The 18,515-nt window shown below is 43.2% G+C and overlaps 1 protein-coding gene across 1 annotated transcript in view; it reads right to left on the bottom strand.

The window, feature by feature from the left end:
* The window catches only part of CTDP1 (CTD phosphatase subunit 1), a 98,384-nt gene extending 85,677 nt beyond the window's left edge, over nt 1-12,707 (bottom strand). Inside the window, exon 1 of the mRNA XM_056484697.1 lies at nt 12,286-12,707. Coding sequence (XP_056340672.1) covers nt 12,286-12,590 — 305 coding nt within the window. The 5' untranslated portion in view covers nt 12,591-12,707. The remainder of the gene's footprint in view (nt 1-12,285) is intronic.
* Nucleotides 12,708-18,515: the final 5,808 nt, after the last annotated feature.

The following is an 18,515-nucleotide window of genomic DNA, read 5'->3' as shown; positions in this document are numbered from 1 at the left end:
ACCCAACAAAACCCTTTCATAAATTGGCTTGTAGTGTTTTAAGTGTGGCTTCAAATCTGTACTGCAGTTAACAGACTGCAACATGAAGAAAATTGTTCTGCATGCCCAAATTTCTCATTCATATGTCTGACTAGTAAGCATTTGGGAATTCCAAACAGAAATCCAATTTCTCAGTAATACCTGCAACTGCTTACTTGCAGCATGTCGTTCAACAACCAGAAGAAGTTCATGCCCACAGGGAGGATTATTTTCCTCTCTGAGAGCAAAAACTAGATTCAGGTCAAGTTTATTTCAAAAGTCTTCACAAGCCATCATCCTACCAGTATGCCCATTTACAAAAGTGCAGAGGTATGCTCTGCCCACTGGCATTCATTATCTGCACTAGTGGCAATTCACTGCATGATTATTTCAGAGATTCCACAGAATTTAGGTGTTCCCTCATCCCCCTATGTTAGCACTGTTTCATTTGACTCTTCTCCCCACTCCCTTTGACAAATGTCTATCTTGCTGTCTTTTATGTTGATTCACTGCTAAGCTCCTTTTTAGTCTACCCATGCACACTAATGACCATGTCAGAATTTTCCATGCTCACCATGTGTTCAGCATATGAATCAAATTACAGACACACCTAAAAGGCCAAAATACCACCTCATGCTACAAGCTACAGAAACACACTTAAGAGATTACAGTAACTAAGTTTATACTCCAAATGAATTGGTTCTCAATAGTTCAGAAGAAAAAAACCACTTTCAATGCCATCTTAGAAGCCACAATATCTCTATACAGTCTCTATTTTGCAGTCAAGGTAACCTCATATTCCATGTATGCAACAGGAGATGCTGGCATATTCCTGGGCCGAGATGTGATTCAAAATTGGACATGCAAGAGAAGATTTTTTTATAATAAAATTAGAGTTCTACATTATTCATTGATACTGTTCCTAAACAGCACCTCTGTACCTTATCTCATACCAAGCATGACCAGTAAATAGCATTTTTGCCCCTGCAAAATTTAAACATAAGCAGAAATCCTGGCCACACTTAGATGTGCTGGAGAGAATATAAGAAGTACATGATACAAAGCCCTTTGTCATATTGTTCTCTGTGGTGCTTAACCCAAAGGACAGAGGAAGAACTCCAGAGCCCTGATAAACTTGTGAGCAACATACAACCAAAGGGTCAGGTTTCAATTACAATTGTCAGGATCTAAGGCAGATTCTCTCAGGGAAAAAGCCCAACACTTCGTGCTCCAGAAAGAAAGCCTGAACTCTGCTAAGGCCTAGGCATACTTAAATTATAGCACGTTTTATTTATTAAAAAGAAAAAAAACCACAGACCTCAAGTAGAATAGAATGACTTTTTAAAAATTTCATACTTGGAAGCTCTCCTTTAACTGTTGAAGTGAGGGATTTTCAAAATGTGATGGCCAAGACCAAAGCCAATTATCAGACAAAAGTGAGTTGAATCGAACTGTGCATGTCTGGTTTTAAACGGCTGCATATACCAAACACAGGTTCAGGTTTCTGCCTGTTCTCTTCTCTGGGTTGTAAGTGAAACCCACTCATAAGAACAGAACCTTTCCCTACTCCATTTCTACAAAGAATAAACAGATTCCCCTCCCACCCCTCCAAACAAGAGCACACTTCACTGCTGGCAACATTAACAGCATCTTCCCCTTCTTCAGGATCCACAAGGTGATAAGCAAAGCTAACTGGCTATTTCAACAACAGCATTCTAAGGAAACTGCCACAAAAGATGCAAAATCTTTTTCTAGTTTTACAAACTGTCCCAACTGTGCAGATGAGCCAGATGAAGCAACTGGGTAAGAACCACTGTGCTGTGACAAGCAATTTTATATTTTTTTCCTGAGCAACCGTGAAGGTGGCAGTTCATTCCAACAGCCAGCCTGGGTATTGCCAAATGACTGCAACAGATCCACAAACTACCCATGTGGTTTCTTTGGTACAATAAAACTTGAACTAGTAAATAAGGAAACCCACTCTGGGCCCTTACTCACATTCCTTCCAGATGTACTTCTAAACAACACAGAAATTAGGAGTGCCAATAAGGTAAAATTTTATTTTTTTGTAGCCACAATCACGAATAGGAACAGATAGTTACCAACAGCCTCAGGATGCTCATGACTGTTCTCCCAGTACTTCCACACTTACATCCTGTTTCTAAAACAAGTCTTTTAAGAGTATCTGCTTCAAGTCAGCAGCATGGTGAAGAAAAAAACTAAAAAGGGGGGAGGCTGGCCAGCTGCAGCACACGAGTACAATGACCATGAGATCCTTGTAAAAGCTCTGAATCTTAAGGATACTCAGGAACAGAGAGGTTCTCTCTGCTACTCAGAACTAGTCTAACCGGACTGTACATTAACCATGACCTTCCAGCTCGGCTTCACTTCTAGAGGCAACAGCTCCAACGTCATGCTGCCAAAGAAAGGCAATGGCCTACTTTCTTTACTCCCCACCCTCATGTTTCCTCTGAAAACCCACTCCCTCCTCTGGCACTTTCAGAAAAGGTGATTTCATCACCCTGCAAGGTAGATCTCACCAATCCTAACCAAGTTTTCCACTGGTTTTAGAGTCAAGCAGCCGATGAGAGCAGTCCAACAGGGGTACACATGTTGCACAAAATGAACAAAGCAGCAAATATTTCACAAACAGGGCTAAGACTGGGGAAAGACAGGCACAGTTTGAACAACTCACATTTTCTCTCCATAGTAACCAGGCCACTTTGTTAGCGTTTAGCTTGCCGATCTGTAAAGACTAGCTTGGACAACTCCAAGTCATGAAAACATAAGTTTTATTTATTATCTTAAACTCTGCTTCAAGGTACCATGCATTGCCATTGAAAATATAGTGCAATATTGTGCAAATTTACAAGATGAAGCTAATGCCCTGAATTGACTTGTATTGCATGCAAGTGCTGGCAGTCAAGCCACTGTTGGGTTTCCTCAGACCTGTTTAGTATAGAGAGAGATCAAATACCACAAGAAACAACACAGACCAAGTTGTCACTGCGATCACTTAAAGGTGCTGTCGTCAATCTGATGCCATATGCCCTTCCAATTCGCATTAGAAGATGTCTAAGTGTACAAAAGGAGATGCTGGTGTGCATATGAACAGAAGCCACTGCCCTGGTTCGGCAGAATACTCAAGGCAGTGTTACTGGCAACTGTCAAGAGGTAAAAGTACCAGATGAACACATCTTCAGATCAATGAGTATTAACACAAACCATTCCTGAATCAACCAAAAGATCTAGAACAAATACAAGTACAAAATCCTTTAGCTGTCAGATGAAGTTAGAATTAACCTAAAGCCTACAGTTTCATCAGTCAGATTTCTGAAACACTGACATTGTTGTTTGATTATACCAGAACAGTATTTTGTGGTCTGCAGCATTCAGAACCCCTACAAAAAGCCCTTATGACCAATTTACATCAAACCACAGCCTTTGTTACATAGGACACCAGTTTTGTAGCAAGGATATTTTCAAAGCCTTCATCACCTTAGTCTTGCCATGTAAGAGTATTTAACAACTGGATTTATATATTTATTTAATCCCTGTTAATATCTGTGAAAAAGCAGAGTGTCCTTGAATAATTGATTAAAAATGCCAAGGATTCACAAGGACACACAGCCCGTGTTGCTACAGGCAACACATGGCCTGCAGCCTCTTCAAGTTGTTGGAGGACACCAAACAAGACAGCTGCATTTCAAATATGCATGAACTCCAAAGGCCTCACCCAACAAGTCAGGCCTTTTGCTAAAATACCCCAAAATCCAAACAAAATCCCTGTACCCTAGGCCCAGAGAACTAGGTAACAATTGTGGTGATCAGTAGCTCACAGAAACACATTTCACACTTCAAGGCATCATCTCAGTTATCCAAAGACAATGGGGAAATTACTGGTCTTGAGATTATTTTTCTTCTGTTAAATACAGACTATTCACAACTAGGAGTTAAAAGTGTTAGGAACCTTTTTCTTCTACTTTTCAGGCAAAATACCTATTCAGGTTTAGACTAAGGTCATAAACGCCAAGAGAAACACAGGCCTGGAGTTTCTGGGTTTTATTTATAATCAAAAAACATTTTAAGCTTGAAGTAAGTCTATTTCCTTGATTTGCAAGACTTTAAGTATTTCCATTTACTTCTGGAGAAGAGTTTGCATTACAAGCAAGGAGAAAACCCTCTTTCACCCTCTATGCACTGATCTATGAACAGCTTGCACATTTCAAAAAGCCACTGCTAAGAGCTACCAATGTATAATTAAAATGTACAAAAAACTCCAAACGAATGGCTTGTAGTGCTTGCAGTGCCCTTTGCATAAGATCTAGTAAATCTTTCAAGTATTATTTACAATGTGTTTTTATTTAGAGCATTTTAAACCAGAAGTAGTATTATTTAGGAGAATTCAAGACTATTTTTTTAAAAGGAAAAGATACAATCAATGCCTTTACATTCAAAACAATGAAGTTCACAGAGAATGAATTCAGAAGTGGAAAGATGCAAGCCTGTAACTCTAACTTGATTCTTCAGCAGTAAGTACTTCTAATAATCACAAAAGAAAACAGGCTGTCATATCTCAGTAATTCATTTAAGTTATAAACAGTTCTGCAGCCCACTCCCCCCATTACTGTTGTCAGCTGCTGACACAACTTTTATGCATTTGCTTTTCTATTGCAACTTCAGTCTGACTGCAGTGTTAGCAGTCACGCAGCAGTTCTCAAATACCTGCTGCAAAACTCCACCTGAGAGTTGAGGAACGTCCATCTGACAGCAGGATCAATCCAAATCTATGCAATGAACCCTGGCAATCTAAGTGGCACTTATTCAAAAATTTGAAGTGACTGAGTAGTGACTATACAGCCTTGTAATTGACAGAATAATAATTAACCTTAAACTTGAAGTTTTCTCAAACCACACTTGAACTTTCACATCAGCCACTAAAGAATGGTACTGGCAGATGAACTGCTGCAAATCCAGACAACAGGTTTGGACTAATCCCACCGCCAACTAATTTTTTGGTTTTCAGGCATACACCTCTCCCTCACATAAAGGCACATAATCTCCCTTTATCTCAGACCAACTTACCACTGCATTCCTCCTACACACAGTCAAGAGCACCTGTAATTACCAGAACAAATCTGGTTTGCCTCCTGTGTAGGCTCACATCTAGAGCAACAGCAAGGGATGAACACCAGAACAGCCTGGACACCAAAGCAAGAGAAAGAGACAGCTTCAAACACACACAGAGCTGACATCAAAGCTATCAACATGGGCTTTACTTCTTCCTGTGCAAAGAAATCTGAGAGGACACTGATCTCTCCCCCTCTGCCTTGGAATACTGCACCTATTAACAGAGTATTACACTTTCCCCAAACATTTTATCACCTTTCCCACTGAAACCATACACTTAGGCAATCACAGTCCCTTTGTCTGTTACTTCCACACAACAACTATAACGGGAAGAGGCTTACTGCAGGATGCACAATCCTCAAGTCTAACAGCTTCCTCCTGTCCTTTCCCTTTATAGATACTGTGGCAAACTTATCTGGACACTTATCCTGCCTGCTGTCCTCTGAGACTTGCTGTTAAACCAAATGAACACACTTACATGGGAAAAATTAACAAGTCTTAACACTCTTAAGAGCAATTATGAACCAAACCATCCTAAGTTACACAACAGTGTTCAAGCAAGGAGCAGCAGCTCCACATTTGACAACAACCATATGACAGCAACAGCATCACGTGAGCCCAGAAGCTCAACACACTCTGAAAGAAGAGGAAAACAGCTTAGAAAGCTGCTCATATTATGAAAGGTAAGTGTGATAAATAGCTGTAAAGTTAATTAAGCTCTCTTCCTGAGCAATGCTTTCCTTGGCTAGGGCTCCCCCCTGGCCCTTTCATGAATGAGAATCCAAAGCATTCACTCCACTAAGCTTGGACCAAGACAACTTGCCTTTCACATCTTCTCAAATGCTGTTAAGTCTTAAATGTGATTTTTAAACTAGGAAGTATTAGAAAGCAAACAAACAGGCATTATTCAATTCTACTGTGTCAAAATCACTGTCCTACACTACACTTTTTCTTGGAACAGTTGTAGAAAAGCCTTTTTTTTTTTAAAGATATTAATGCAATAGTGACCTGGTAATATCTCGAATCTTGCCTTATAAAATGAAGCATTTCCTTTAACACTGCATTAAAGAAAACTGGGAGAATCTTCCCATCTTTCACAGCCTTTTTAAGATCAGCAGTCTCTCCTGTTGGTGACAGTTCTATACTTCCCCTACTTCTAATTCTGTAGGTCTAACTTCAGCAAAACCAAACCTAGAGAAAAATGTATAATCAAGATCCTTAAAGTGTAATGTGTAATGCATAACTTGCTCCCCAGGAAGTAATTTCATGCTCCCCTATATTCTTTAAAAGGCAACTACTGTCAATTCAGCTATCTATATATGGCAGAAAACCTTAAGTTAACCTTTAATTTTTTAACTATGATGCCTAGAGGAGCTGGAACAGAGGCTACACAGAGTTAAGGGGGATATTTGTTGAAAGGCCTTCAAAGGCCACACCCTAACAGTATCAGTGCCAGTCGTGGCCTGTGCCTGGATGGCTCCAAGATGGAAGCAAAAGAGGGCTTGGTCACATTATCTCACATCTTTATAGATTTTAGTCCATTTCCATACAGGAGTCAACCACCCATTTAATAGTCTCAAACTGTGCAGTTTCATCCTCCTTGCTCGCTTGCTGGCCCGCCCTCCTTTTTTCACATTGTTTATGCTTAGAGCCTGAAGTTTGAAGAAATTGTCCTTGAATTGTCCTTGAGTGCACAGCTGAAAACGGACTATTTTGTCTTCATCATCCTAAGCACAACAGAAAAGCACATCCAAGCAGAACAGAAAACTCAGATCTTAAGGCATCAACTATCCAAAATAGATATTCATAAGAATATTTTATAAGTGGCAACTTACAATGAATTGTCTATTATCATTTTCTAAAAGAGGTCCCAAAATTAAAAGGCTGGCAGCTCTTTACTGAACTTTGAGACTATTAAGTCCCATCTGAAAACATATTTATATACTCTTGTTGGTGTTTAAGAATTTGCAGTACCATCACCCCCATATTCACTTTTATTTAACAAGTTTGAATGTTCCATTAGCGATTTACCTGAGGGGAGTCTTCTACTAGATAAATCTGACCTTGAAAATCCAAACAGCTGTGATCCCTGCTAGGGCGAACCCATAAGTTAACACCAAACACAGAGTCATCAAATCAGAAAGGGCCAAGCAGGCATGCAAGTTGTACTTCTGAGATTGCTCATGAGAAAAAAACTCTTTGGGTCAAGACAAACTTCCAGAACAATTCAAAGCTAAAGTCTTGTTGCTCTCTCCCTTCCTCAAACTATTCCAATCCCTCCCAGGAAAAATGTCTATGTGCTGCACAACGTAAGAATTAAAGGTCTCATTGCATCCCCCGGTGAGAATTTCTATCCATAGGTCTTCTCTTCAGAAGAGAACAATTACAGAAAACCACATGGCAGTTGCTAAGAAGAAACAACATTTGCCTTTGAAAAAGACTGGTTTTCTTTTCTAAGCAAATCAAGTATTAAAATAAAGCTCAAAAATACCCTAAAGAAACTAGACAGCAATAATTTAAAAAGAAAATCCACTGCCATTTACCCATCCGGGTAAAAATACAATCTATTTCCAGCACAGACACCTACAAACTAACTTTTTTAAACACTGCTATAGCCTGCTTGTAGTTCTACAATGGGATCCATAGAACAGTACCATGAGCTATACCTCATTCTGTTTGCTGTCCCATACACTCATACACAGCAAAAAGTCCTTGAGCTCAAGTAAGATGAGCAACTCATAGTACAAACTAAGAGAACAGAAAATACCCTGGTTTTGGAGAGAAACCTTGTAAAGATAAGACTGTTACTAAAGACTATCATACAAAGTGCCAAATGGAACATACATAACCTCAAAAATGTTATTCTCCAGTGTTGACATGTCATTTATACCTTTGATGACTCTACTGGCATTTTACACAATCACTTTGATCTGACCTATCTATGGGTACTGCTGAAAGGATAAATTACTAGCCCTTTTCCTACACCACACTTCTGTTGAACCAACTGAACAAAATGAGGGAATTGATTACTATGGACTATTTTACAGGAGATGGGACAGGAAGGACAGAAAGAAAAAAAAGATGAGAAACCAAGCCATCTTCAACTACATGATTTCCAACACCCTACTCAATGCAAGCTGAGGGCACTCAAGTTGAGCATTCCTTCCAGCCAACCCTCATATTAGCATGAGGCAATCAGGAAACCATAGTCTAAGAAAGCCACACTGAGAAAAACTGCATACACAAGGCTCCTACAACCACACTACTGGTAAATTGCAAGCCTGATGCCTGCTTCCAGCCAAACCTGACTGAGCAGCTAGATCCTTTTAGATAAAGAAGCTCCTAGAAGTTTTATGAAAACATGGCAATTTTCACTATCCAGTTCAATCAAACACCAAAATGACGGCCTTCTTTTAATGTTTCTTGGTATCACAGTATATGGCAAAAAGGAGAGGTGGAAAATGTAAAAAAAAGAGACACAAGTCAGAAATATGCATACTGAAACTTATGGGATGAATTAAAAAGGAATTAGACAAGAGATACAGTGAATATAATTCAACAATCTTCAATGTTTGGCACTAAGGGGTTTTTTTTAGACTCATAACTTCATTAAGTATTTGCCAGGATATTATGAAAACATTTGTATCTAACGAACAGTAAGATGTTTTACCCATAGTTTGTTAAAAGTGTCACCACTTTAAAATAAACTGCAATTCATTAGCATTTTATTCCTCTTGGAAGACTGTAAGATGCATGGTACTGGGGTCTGGGGTTAAGTGGACAGTAAACTAGGTCCTGAGCCTATGTGACATTAAATAACCAAAAAAGGATACTCTTTTAAAAATATATAATCAAGTTTCTGGCACAAAAAAATACCAAACAATGACTCAAAAATCTATAGTTTTAGAGAACAAATCCCCAGCTCTTTCCTGCAATCTTCTCCAAAAAATGACAAGTTTTGCTTTACTAGGATCCAGACAGTTTAAATTTTAAACAAGATTTTTATAACAACACAAATACACTCTGTATAAGAGTGTGAATTTTTTGCCATTAAAGGTATGTGATAAGACACAAAGCTACCCAGGTTAAGTATACAGGTAATAAATATTTCAGAAAACTCTTCTAATGTGAGCCAAACAAGACCCTTGCAATAGTCTATCCCATCAGTAGGGCAATCATTTTATATTAGAAATGCTCGTGTTACATAAAGCATTAATACTGACCCAACCCAGAATCCTGCCACACCTGTAGCACCTTCAGAATTATTAACTTTGATGGGTAACTGGCACTAATAATACACAGAGCAGCACAGGATTTTTGGCATTTTATTTGCTGCTTCTGCTACACATCAAAATTATGCTTCATTAACATCAAAGGCCTTTCATTAAGTGCTTCCTGTACTCCCTGTTATTTACAGTCCTAAAAGGTTAGACACCTTTCTCTCAAGTTCCAGTCTGACACGTGATGCAAGCCTACCTCTGCAAGAATAAGCAAAAGCTACCTACTGCCTTCCTGCCTTGGGCTCTCCCCTGGGGAAAAGTCTGCACCCTGTCAAAGCTAAAAAGTAGGCAATAACACTACAAAAAATTAAGTGCTATAAATGTGCAAAATTACTTTCACGCAGCAAAAGATTTCATCTCATGCTTAATGTGAAAGAAAAATAGTCAAAAGTTAGAAATGCATCTTCCTAACTGGGAGAGACTTGCTAAACAATATCTTTATTTCCAGAAATATTATGACCCAACTGACACAAAAAAATTGAACCACTCATACTGTTTATTCTCAAATAAAAATCACCTTATCTCATGTTCTAATGAAATGGAGAAATATTTTGAATAGAAACAGTACTTCTACAGTATTTCAGAGCCTGACAAACACTTGCAAACATCTTTGGTTTACAGAGAATTCAGTGCTAAATAGGCCAAGTTTATTTTTCTGCAGGCAGAATGGCACCTACCATTCTGGAAAGTTTGGATTACAAAAAATTCAACTTCTGCATATGATGAACAAATTTCAGCTATGTTACTCGCTTTAATCACACCTGTGTTTTAACAATGCAATATCTTAACACATGTTGAAGTATTGTTGATAGTTAGTGAAATGTTATTTCAATTCCACAAAGGGGGAAGCCACAAGCAAGAGATTAAATGCTTGCAAAAAAAAAAAAACAAAAAAAAACCCAAACAAACCCCGCTTAAGTGACCAAAGAAATGCAGTTATGTCTTCAACTGTTGACCAATTCTACTACCCTTAGGTAATGCTCACTCTACGTCTTCACCTGAACTTCTCCCTTGCACTCACCCAGTAAATACCACAGCAACATGCAACAGAGAAACCTGACTGAAAAGTCAGAATTCCAGAAGCGTAATGCCTGGAAATAGTCAATATCAAATACAATCTTTTTTGTGTAAGATACAAATATTCCAGAAGCTAATAAAAATGGTAATAAAGAACACCATTTATTTTCTAAGTGCCTCAAAGCAAGGACTTGGTAATTACAATCAAGTGACACGTGACTACCCAATCCAATAAGAACACTGTATAAAAACAGGTACATTCCAATCCACGAAGGTAACACTGAGAAAAGCCAAAACTAAAATACTGCTACATCAGCAGCGACCCAGACTACTTTAAATTGATTACATTTTTCACTTAGAATATTTTTAGTATGGTTGTTCTTCTAAGTGCTTAGCTAACACAATGAATAGACCAGATAAAGTTATCACCCCGTCCATTCAGTGCTAGCAACATGAATTTCATCATGCACATGGTGCTTTTAAAAGCTCAGTCTGTACTTTTAACATCTTTTTTAGTCTGACGTAGCATTTACAGTACCTTTGTTCTACATCAGGTATTAAAGATTGCCCATGCTGTACCAGATGCAGTAGCAGAGTGCTGATGTGGCACAAAAAGGAAAGCCACCGTCTTATCTCAGAGATATCTCTACAGCAAGAAACACACAGCTTGCACCTCCCCAGCAGCACATTATATGACTGATTTAAAAACACATCAGAATGTTTTTTTCTTGAACCTTTGAGAGCACCCCTGTACACAGATGTTCTGCATAAACGAGTAAATTTCAATCAAGAAAGTTTAGGCCTGGCTGCTCCCATCTAAAAATCAAGAGAACAGCAATCAAAGAAAATAGCTTGCTGCCATAAAACAGAGGAAGTAGATTGTTTAACTACTTTCCTGTTGAGAAAGAATAAATCTGCTTAAAGTACAGAGTAGCAGGCTATTTGCCCAATTTAACCTAGAAATCTGAGCAGCTCACTATCTATCAAGCATTTAAGAACTTAAAAGTCAAGAAACATTCAGCCTTATTAAGACAAGCTCATTGCTAAACTATAATAAGTATTTTTTAGTCCCTTGCTCTTCTGAAATTTAAAATTATAACACCTTGGTTATATTTGTGAAGCCTTGTACATTAAAAAATCTACAGCATTAAAAACATTTAGGCTGCCAATATTATGTGTAAGGGACTTAATAATTTTAAAATGTCTTGCTGCACTCTTGTTGCCCATTAAAATTCCTTCTATTGAGCACAAAATGATCTGTTGCTCCCTAAGTTTTGCATCCACCTAACCACCAAACTAAGAAGAGTATGTTAGGAGAAGAGGCAGTAGGCAGAAACTGATGCACAGGAAGTTCTACCTGAACACGGGGAACAAGTTGGTTTTTGTGCTGATGACTGTGCACTAGAAGAAACTCCACAGACTGCGGAGCCTCCCTCACTGCAGACATCCCAGAACCGTCTGGATGCAATCCCGTTCAACATGCAATAGGGAGATCCTGCTGAGCAGCGAGGTTGGACCAGATGACCCAACCGAACTCATTCTGTGATTCTGCCTTTTCCAAGCAGTGTCTCCAGTGCTAACTGAAGCCCGACGCAGCGGGAAGGATGCACAGCTCCCTGAGACAGAGCTCACAGCGAGGGGCTCCGCTCCGAAACACGGCAGTGGAGCGTGATCCCTCAGCACCTCCCCGGCCGCTTCCTCCTCCTCCTCCGCGCACGGCAGCCCCTGAGCGCAGCGCTGCGGAGGAAGGGCCTTTGTGAGCGGGCCGGGCCCGGCCCCTCGCCAGCAGCGCGACCGCCGCGTCCCGCTCGGACTCGCTCGGACTCGCACCCGCACTCACCCGGGCGCGATGACCTGGCCGGGCCGCGCGCACAGCTCGCGCACCACGCCGGGCCGCTCCGCGCGCAGCCGGCGCTCGGCGCCGCCGCGCTGCGGCCGGGCGGAGGCGCCGCTGGCGGCGGGCGGCGGCGGGGCGGGCGGCGGCGGCAGCGGCGCGCAGAGCGCCAGCACCGACCCGATCTGCACCGCCGCCCCCACCGACACCTTCCACTCCAGCAGACGCAGCGGCCGCGGGCCGGGAGCGCGGATCTCCGCCACCGAGCCCTCCGCGCCGGGCCCGCCGCCCCGCTCCGGCCGCTCCTCCATCGCCCCCGGCCGGGGATGGCCGGCGGTGGGGCCGGCGCTGGCGCTGCTACCGGGGGTTCGCGGCGCCCCGATAGTCACCGGTGGCGCCGACGGCGGCGGGGTCACGGCGGCTCCGCGCAGGCGCCGCACCGCGCGTCCGGCCGCGCTTAAAGGCACAGGCGCGGGCGGCGCGGCCCGCGGGGCGGCGCGGGGAGGAACTACAGCTCCCGGCAGCCCCCGCGGCCCCGCCCGCCGGCGCGGGTGGCATCACAGAGCCGGAATTGGAGATACCCCGAGTTCGGGCCTGCGGGGTTCGCTCTGTCCGAGTGCTGGCCCTGCACAGAGCACCCACAGGGTCACATCATGTGCCTGAGAGCGTTGGCCGAGCCTTTCTTGAGCTCTGTCAGGCTTGGTGCTGTGACCACTTCCCCGGAGAGCCTGTTCCAGTGCTCAGCCACCCTCTCGGTGAAGAACCTGTTCCTAATATCCACCTGTCTTGGTTCAGCCCCGGCCAGCAGCCAAGCCCTACACAGCCACTTTCTCGCTCCCCCACCAGCAGCACTGGGAGAGACTTGGAAGGGTAAAAGCTGGAAAACTCGTGGGTTGGAATGAAGACAGTTAAAAAGCAAAAGCCATGCACACAAGCAAAGCAAAACAAGGAATTGATTCACTGCTTCCCATGGGCAGGCAGGTGTTCTGCCATCCCTGGAGAGCAGGGCCCTGTCACATGGAGCAAGTTGGGAATGCAAACACCATCACTCCAAATGTCCCCTCCTTCCTCCCTCCACTTTATTTAGTGACCATGATGTCATGTCTGGAATATCCCTCTGGTCAGGTGGGCTCACCTGTCCTGGCTGGGTCTCCTCCCAGGCATTCCTTGCCAGTGTGGCAGTATGAAAGCAGAAAAGGCCTTGGCTTTGTGCAAGTCCTGTGCAGCAATAACAAAAATATCTCTGTATTATCAACTCTGTGCTCAGCACAAATCTAAAACACAGTCCCATAACAGCCACTGTGAATAAAGTTAACTCTACCCTAGCAAAATCCAGACCACCAATCTAAACCTCCCCTGACACAGTTTCAGGCTATTCCCTTGGGTCCTGTCACTGGTCACAGAGAAGGGACCAGTACCTGCCCATCCACTTCCCCTCACAAGGAAGCTGTGGACTGCAGTGAGGTCTCCCCTCAGTCATCTCCAGGCAGAACAGACCAAGTGACCTCAGCTGCTCCTCACACCGCTTTCCCTCAAGACCTTCCACCATCCTCATGACTCTCCTTTGGACACTCTCTAATAACTTTATATCTTTTTTGTACTGTGGTGCCCCAAACTGCACACAGCACACGAGGTGAGGCTGCACCTTTGCAGAGCACATTTGGACAGTCCCCTCACTCTGCTCTGTCCTGGTGCTGCTCAAGGCCTGGACCCTGAGGAGCCTGTGGAAGCTCTGCAGCACTCTCCATGTCTCCCCTGGGTCAGAGGACAGGTGGAAAAGGAGAGTTCTCTTGCCTGGGAGAGCAGTCAGCTCCCCTGGGCTCTGGTCCCACACCGCAGTACACTGGCAGGGCCGGGAGGAGGAATAGGGCTGTCTGGCAGAGAGGAGTTTGGATGTGACACGGCCCTGGAGAGGCACAGCCTAACAGGGACACCCCTGCTGTCCTCCACAGGCCAGCAGGGCTGACTGGAGCTGAGGTCAGAGATGTCCCTAAGGCCATGTGTGCATCCCTATCAAAAGATGCCATGGACATGCTTCCCGCCCATGGCAGCCACATGGCAGGGTACTTCTGTCTCTTCAGCCACATGCCAAGGATGGAGGCCTCATGCCATGACAAGCCTTGTGCAGCCTGCTACAGAACAATGAGGTGCTCTGAGCTCCCATGGGAATGCTCAACTACCTCAGCATCTCTAGTGCTTGTGTAGCAAGTGCACCAAATCTTTTTGTCTCATTGATGTTCCCTGAATTAATGTCTTGACTTAAGAGCCCAGAGGAGCACATACCCGGGGGTTCCACAAGAAGTCTTTTCCAGAGAGTGACTGGCTTGCTAGTAGGTAGGATTTTGATAGGGATGTTGAAGAATACATTCAGTGCCCATAGCTCAGTATGCAGGTGCAGTGTGAGCTGCAGGTGGAGGTCTGGAGGAGCCTGAGCCTGAGCCAAAGGTGAGGGGCTGTGACCTGCCAACTCTTTGCATAACAAAGGGCCCGGGGACCTGTGGCTCAGCCAGGGGACCTGGACAATCCAGAGACATAGGAGGAGCTAATGACTCCAAACTTTCCCATACTTGAACTTAGAGGGTATAAAAGCCCAGGGTTTCCTTTGTTGCTTCTTAGAGACACCTTCACCGAGCTGTTATTTTGCTATTGCACCATGATTAAATTATTTTAAGGATCAGGATGTCTGAGCCTCTGCTAAGGGAAACCTGAGGTTGAGCCCATAAGGAAACCTTGTCTGACTGGGAGTATGGGGGATGTAGCTGCCAAAGGGGCCTTGGTCCCAGATTAGGTGATGCCAGAGTGGTTCCTGGATGGTCAGACAGGGAAGTCTCCTTAACAGGGAGAAGCCTGTCAACATACAGTCTACAGGCAGTCTCCAAGCAGTAGGAACTCCTGAGGTTTTCCCTCTTAACATTAGTTAAAACAAGACCAGTGTGGACTGGTTGGGAATTGGACCTGCAAGACTTTGCTATGAATATCATGATGAGCTTGGGTTGTGAGGCAGCCGCCATCACCAGCAACGAGAGACTGGGAAATTCTAGGGTGAAAGTTGTTGTGCCTCTTTTATCAACTCTTCTTACACAGGAACAATGACATATTGTTTCCTAGTGTGTATTATTTGTAATGTTCTTTTCATGCTGTCCTGCTAGTAAGGCTACTTTATAAAAGGTGAGAACTTTTTGCATAGTATTCTATCTCTCTACTACTTGTGTTGCTTTATTTGCTCTTTCATAATCTGAAATAAATAAAATCTGAAAATCTGAAATGAAAATAAAAATAATCAGCACTGAAGTACATGAAAACTGAACTTTGAACCCCCAGTAAGCTCTGATAAGGCCACCTTCGAACCCTACGAGAAAGTCCTGACTTGCACCATTTCTCAATTCTCATCTCAGTGTTTTTAGCTCACACCCAGGCTTCCTTCTTTTGTAGGGTGGGTTTATATTGTTTTGCTCAAGGGCAGCGGGTTGAGGACTGCCTGGAGAATGCAAAGGAAAAAATATAGCCTCAAGCAGCAGGAGAATTAATCAGGAATTTCACTATTAAAAGTTTTTAGACTTCCAAGTCTAGCAAAAACCAGTTCCATCAAGACTAGTAGTCATAATAGTCAAGGAAAGGCTGAAATAATAGCTGAGGTGGGAAGGCACCTTTGGAGATCATCTAGTCATAACTCTCCATTTCAAAGCAAGGGCAACTAGCAGGTTGCTGAGGGCCATGTCCAGTTGGGTTTTGACTGTCTCCAAGGATGGAGACTCTATAATCTCTCTAAGCAACCTGTGCCAGTATTCAACCAACCCTACAGTGAAAAAAGCTTTTTCTTTGTTTATGTGGAATTATGTGTGCTTCTGTTCATGCCAGTTGCCTCTTGTCCTTTTACAGGGCACCACTGACAAGAGCATGTCCTTGTCTATCAACTCTCCCCGCCTCCATCTGTGGGAGTCCAGAGTATTCCTCTGGCTTCCCTAGAAGGTTTAAGACCCCCCTGGCGGGGTCCCCAAAGACCCTGGAATGAGACCCAGGTGTCTCAGAGGCTGGATTTAGCTCCTTGGAACAATTTACCAACATTGAGAGAAGAAATGCAAGCCGCAAAAATAAATAGAGTGTAAATTAGACTGTTAAAATGTAGAATTAGCAGATTTCTAGAATGTTTGTGATAAGGGACACATAGCCAAGATGGAGAATTGGGGGTGTGGATACCTCTTCCTCCTTCTTCTCCGTGTCATCCATGCTGGGTGACATGCTGGCACTTTTAGATTGGATGAGAACAGAGCTAGACCATGTAACAAGATTGTATTGTATTGGGGATCATTTGTAAATACCTAGTACGTAATTTAAACTATAAAAAATTAATCCTGCCTCTACCAGGCAGATTCTGCCCTGGACGTCTAGCGAGCAAACTGCTGTTCGCTAGACAAAGCATTCCTAAGATAAGGAACAATAAACAACCATGAAAACCTCTAAAAACAGCCTCCTGCAGTCTCTCATCTTTGGGCATCGGAAAGAGCTGGGTTCCAGACCACATGCATGTCCTCCAGAGGTGATCTCAGGTCTAAGGAGACACCTCGGGATGTAACACCATCAAATGTTTATATTTGGTAAAATCCCTGGGGAACCTTCTTTTCTCCAAGCTGAACTGTCCCAGCTCTCTCAGCCTCTTCTCACCTGACGGATGTTCCAAGCACTTTAACAGTTGTGCCCCTTTTCTCCTGTTGCTCCAGTAGGTTCTTGCCTCTCCTGCACTGGACCCAGCACACCCAATGTGGTGTCACCAGTGCTGAGTGTAGGGGAGGGAGCACCTCCCTCATACCCATTGGCAGTGCTCCTCCTAGTGCAGCGTGGAATGCTGTTGCTTTCTTTGCTGCAAGGTTTAACTTTGCTGATTCAAGGGGAGTTTGGTGTCTGTCAGGGTCCCCAGGGCCTTCCCTGCAGAGCTGCTTTCCAGACACTTGGCCTCCAGCCTGTGCAGGTGCCTGGGCTTGTTCCTCCCCACAGGCAGGACTTGGCATTTCCTTTTCTTGAACTTCATGAGGTTCCTCTCTCCATTTCTCCAGGGTGTCAGAGTTCCTCTGGGTGGCAGAACAACCATTTAGCTTGTCACCCACTCCTCCCAGCTTGGTATGACCTGCAGACTTGCTGAATGTGCACTCTGCACTATGGTCAAGGTCATTAATGAAGATGTTAAACAGTATTGTTCCCAGTATTGTCCCCTGAGCAAAGCACCAGTGAATAGGTAACCAGTGACAGGAAACTCCTAGCACAGCATGAAGCACCAGCGACAAACTTCATCTTCATCTTCATCATCTTCATCTTCATCTTCATCTTCATCTTCATCTTCATCTTCAACTTCATCTATCTTCATCTTCATCTTCATTTATAGTAATATTTTTTTCCATTTCTACCATAGAGAATAACCTCTTTAAGAAAACCAGGAAGGCATGTCAATTTTATTCAGATTCCCTGAGTGTAATCTTGCCTTGTGCTTGAAGATTAGCTCAGGTGCACAAACTTTGTTCATACTGAATGTCCCATTATTGTATGTGGAGAAGATAGTCTTGGCAGCAGAGCAGAGCCATGGCAGAAAAATGATCTGGCTTTATTTGCCCTACACATATCTCAAACTGATGGTTACTCTGTTTTCCTTTTGCCTGCTAATCCCTGTCACTCCAAGACACACATTTAAGGTCAGGCAGCTTTAACACCTGACATGTTCTTGAAAGCTGGTTTACCATACAGTTTTTATATGTTTCAATGCCACATCTGTCTTACCAGACTTCCTTGGAGGGGTAAGGATAGACAATATTTGATCCCTACTGGTGGGTTTGATGGAGTGACTGAAGTCTGACACCTCTAGTAAGGGATGAAGTGAGAAGAGCTCACCTCCCCTGAACAATTCTGATATGTTTGTTCTTATTTCTGGAACAAACTAAAGGTTTGCTGCAGCTTCTGCAGTACTGCTGACCTTCGGAAGCATCTGCAGCCCCTCCTTCCACAGTAACTATTTTGTGATTTTCTCTGCACCTGTAATTGTGCAGATGAACAGCTCAGATGGGGGAATAACAACAGAAATCTACATAATAGTTATTATGGTTTCTGGTTACTTTGATTGCAGTGAGACAAAAGTTTACAAAATAATTGCACCAATCAATCCTAGGTAGGTGCAAGGGAAAATCCCTGAGATGGTGTGTGATGAGAGCATTAGGGGAAGAATCTGTAATTCTATTAAGCTGGTGAATCCT

Source organism: Oenanthe melanoleuca, chromosome 2 (genome assembly GCF_029582105.1).
Source record: "Oenanthe melanoleuca isolate GR-GAL-2019-014 chromosome 2, OMel1.0, whole genome shotgun sequence".
NCBI lineage: Eukaryota > Metazoa > Chordata > Aves > Passeriformes > Muscicapidae > Oenanthe > Oenanthe melanoleuca.
The sequence above is the reverse complement of the archived record's forward strand: the minus strand, read 5'-3'. Positions and strand labels throughout refer to the sequence as shown.